Source organism: Myotis davidii, unplaced genomic scaffold (genome assembly GCF_000327345.1).
Source record: "Myotis davidii unplaced genomic scaffold, ASM32734v1 scaffold1948, whole genome shotgun sequence".
In the NCBI taxonomy this organism is placed as follows: domain Eukaryota; kingdom Metazoa; phylum Chordata; class Mammalia; order Chiroptera; family Vespertilionidae; genus Myotis; species Myotis davidii.
Window position 1 is genome coordinate 9,891 of NW_006298690.1, and position 4,180 is coordinate 14,070.

The 4,180-nt window shown below is 40.4% G+C and overlaps 1 protein-coding gene across 1 annotated transcript in view; it reads left to right on the forward strand.

Annotated features, from left to right (window-relative positions):
- The window catches only part of LOC102753634 (transmembrane gamma-carboxyglutamic acid protein 1-like), a gene marked incomplete at its 5' end in the record, with an annotated part of 10,269 nt that extends 9,155 nt beyond the window's left edge, over positions 1 to 1,114 (forward strand). Inside the window, one exon of the mRNA XM_006774471.1 lies at positions 1,097 to 1,114. Coding sequence (XP_006774534.1) covers positions 1,097 to 1,114 — 18 coding nt within the window. The remainder of the gene's footprint in view (positions 1 to 1,096) is intronic.
- Between the last annotated feature and the right edge of the window lie 3,066 nt (positions 1,115 to 4,180).

Here is a 4,180-nt window from a genome sequence, read left to right on the forward strand (position 1 = left end):
CCTGTAGCCATCTCCCAGCCATGCTCAATACATTTCCATCCAAATCTTCCCAGACTTTCCCTTTGCTAGACCCATCCCACACCTTCCTGGGGGAGGAGCCAAATATGAAGTTTCCCTTCAGCCACATGAGGGTGGTTTCCTGGGACTCCCACAGGCTTTCTCTATATTTCTTTTGGGGATCTCTTGAGAATAAGTTAAATGGGGCCAAAGTATGTTATTGTATGCAGTTGGTATTATGAACTACTAGAGAGATGAGGAAGTCTGACTTCTACAAGCAGGTATCACTTTGTCCATTATATGATAATTTATGTTAAAATTTTTATTATATTGTTGGTGTTGTTTTTAAATTATTGGTGAACTTTATTCTGTGTCAGCTGGGCTCTTTTTTAGATTATAAGTCCTATGTAATCTCAGTTATTCTTTTCAGGTTATGATAGTAACTTAATATGGAGAGTTTCAGCCTGTATATTCCCAAAGAAGTGGGCTTGGCTCCAGTGTGGGTCTCTCCTGCTCATGCCAGCAGTCTGTGAATCTTGACGATAAGTTACCTCATCAGCTTCCTTTTCCAGTGTCAGTTCATCATTTTCAGACATTCCCTCAGAGACTGGGTACTATAGGACTGATGGGTCCTTTTTTTTCACTTGTAGAATAATTTGTACCATAGCTTTAATATAAATCTGCATGTTATAAACAGCAGTGTCTAGTTAGTGATGTTCTGTTTAACCTCAAAATATGCTGCTGTTTAACCATGATTGCACTGAAGACACATATAGAATTTCAGAATTAATCAGTGCTCCTTGTTAGAATTAATTTGCCAAAGGAGTTCTTCTAATGGACCTGGTAGAATCCCAAGGGTTCCGTGGCAATACTGCACCAGAGTTTCAAGTCACATAAGACACGAGTCTCATATGTAAAAAGACCTTGCCTTGTATAGCTACTCTACAGTGACAATCTAAACTTCTGTCCCTTAGAGACAGGCAGATCTCTTACCTTTATAGGTAGGCACATTGAGCATAAAAACTATCGATTCTCTTCCATTCAAAACTTTAGTGTTGTATTCACTTTATGCTCACCTTTTCCTCTTCTGCTCCTCCAGCTTCTGCGGAAAGCTTGACTTTATGATTGTGGAGTGAGGAGAGAGACATGATTTGCTCTTTGTCCCTTGCCTTTCCCATTTCTCTCTTCCCTGGTATTTTGAGGACCTGGAGGGAAGGAAAGGGAAAGGGGACAGATGTCTTTAACTTAATTGGTATTGCGATAGCCTCTTCTTGGTTGTAATTAATTATAAGTTGGGTGGGAGGCACACCATTTTCAAGGAGCGCTAGAAGAAACCTCCCCCCAACATGGTAGTTCCAAGAATAGGAGTTATGACTCATGTGGTCCTCTTTTGCCTTATTCACCAGCAGGCTCCTATCCTGATATGCACACCTCACTTCCTTGTTTTGGGGGCCCTTTGCCTAGCAAACATCCCTGTGGGGCAAAGTAGCAGCAACAGAGCTCAAGCTTTTCACTGTATCCACCTCATTTTAATCCTTGGAAAGCATCTGTTCCAGTGTTAAACCCAGTCTGTACCTCACTTTTCCTCAAATGTACCCTGACCTTCTTTATGGACATAGGGATCGGGAGTGAGACACATCAGCCAGTCTACTACTTAAGTGGATGTCCACACGGGGAATGAAATGCCAGCACCCTACATCTGACTTTATTGGAGATCCCCTCAGTAGTTCAAAGTTTTAGGTATGAACAGTAACTTTGAATTAATGAAAATGTGACAAGCCAACCTAGCATGTGCATTAGTGATCCTAGTGGCCCTGTAAGCTACTGTGCTGCTGCTTTGGGATGCTTGACTACTTGATAGGCAGTACTATCATTGTTAGAAATGCTCATATTACCCAACAGTGAGCTGCAGTTAGTCTGTGGGATTGATGACAATAAAACCTTCGCATTCAGTATGGGATTTGAGTAGGTCCTTAGATTAGCAACTTTGCTTGGTAAATGTTTAATGCTTCTATTATTTTTTATGAAATAATGATGTCACATGTCTCCCATAGCATGCTAAGAGGGGGATTAGCTATGAATTCAGAGAACAGGTATTTGTTTACCTGTTAACCCAAGGAATTACATTCCTTAGCCTAATACACTAAACCTCTGCCTCCAAAAAAAAAGGACTAGAAGGAAGAAAAATGTCAGAAACCACCCATTCTAGGAAGAGGCTGAAGTGTTGTTAAATGACATACTATCCAACAGAAAATGCCCATTTTTCCTTTAGTATTGTTTTCTATCATTGTACATAATACTGGAGACTACTGGGACAATTATTAATAGTCAAAAAGTATCTACTTTGATAAATATATTCAGGCAAGTGGATGACAAAACCCAATATATATTACAGTATTTCATAGATTCTCTGATCATTTATTCACATTTTAACTTCTCTGAGATACATCACTGCCATGGATTAGTTGGAAGCATGTTTTTTCTTCCTTTTTTAAATGTATAAAACAGTATGCTATTCAATTCTTGGTATATTGGATAAAATACAGCCACCACTCACTACCCCTACCCACTCCTATGACAGGCTGGGGTCTCTTCTCCACGTCCCGCACGGAGAGAGAGACGTGAAATGGTTCATATAAGTTAGGAGGCGCTTTTGGAATTAATGAAAAAAAATGAAAGGACAGACACAAAATTAGATTAAAAGCTTGGGCTGGGTGTGCGTCTGCCCTCTTGTGGAAGGATAGACAGAGAGAGCCAGCACCGGAGGGTAAGGGGGAGAGATCAACCAAAGGACTTGTATGCATGCATATAAGCCCAACCAATAGACACAGATAACAGGGGGGTGAGGGCATGAGTGGGGGGGGGGTTATGGGGAGAATGAGATCACATATGTAATACCTTAATCAATAAAGAAATTAAATATTGAAAAAAGGAGTTTATTATATACTCGAATTACAGGAAGTTACATCACATCTGGGTGGGCCTTGAGTTCCTGGTTACATCATGAGAACCATCCCTTTAACACTGGGCAGGAAAGTCAGACAGTGGTGTCCAATCTCTTGACTGGGTCCGCCCTCAGGGCGTGGCTCTGCCTTAGCTCTGAGTTTCAGCTGACACAATTAAACCAAATGTTTTTTGCCAGCGGCCCTTAACACACTCCTCAGAGATTCCTATCTGGGACCACTACTTTAAATCAGTTTCTATTTCAGTCGGTAGCTGCTGATTCATTTAATATTGGGGGTTGTCACTGGTTCTTTCCCGCAGTGCTAGGGCACAGTACCCCCAGAGCAAAGCTTCTGACTGTGAATGGCTCTTATGGTTGGAGTATTAGTAACTATATAAATAAGATTCAGAGTAGCCACTTCCAAAGTACAATAAAAACAGTGGAAAAGGAAATTGGAACTTTGTGATAGTCAGCCCTAGGCCTTGGATGCCATCAATCTGAAACAGGATTCATTTCCCTATTACACGTCATACAGCACCCAGCAGAGTGAAGAAGGCTCTGCCTTTTCTTGAATTGTATGTTCTAGAGCAGCGGTTCTCAACCTGTGGGTCGCGACCATTGGAAAACACATATAGCATATCAGATATTTACAATTTATAACAGTAGCAAAATTACAGTTATGAAGTAGCAACGAAAATAATTTTATGGTTGGGGGTCACCACAACATGAGGAACTGTATTAAAGGGTCGCAGCATTAGGAAGGTTGAGAACCACTAATAACAATTTTAATAACATAAAATAGCATTATTATTTGAATGTTAAGATATTATCTCATTTCCAAAGCTAACATTTGATACTAATCACTGCTTATAATGAATAGACTAAAGGCTAATTCTTCTTTCCATTTCATTGTTGAAGAAAGACTGATGGGATAGGCTGCAATCATCTTTATAATTGAAAGGGTTCAGAAAAACCAAATAGGTCAAGCTCTTCATGTTACAAATAACAGCCCCAAAGAAATCTTTCATTTGCTCATCTTCCCATAGCAAGTTACTGATTGGTGCAGCCAGAAATGAGATCCAGTCTCCTAATTCAGTGTTTTCCCTCCCCTTCCTCTGCATTGAACACAGTTCCCTCCTAATTTAACTTGTGATGGTTATGCCAAAGTTTGTACAATAAGATCAGGCGAGATCAGGCGCGTTCAGGGTGGTATGGCTGTAGACAACAATAGATCAATTT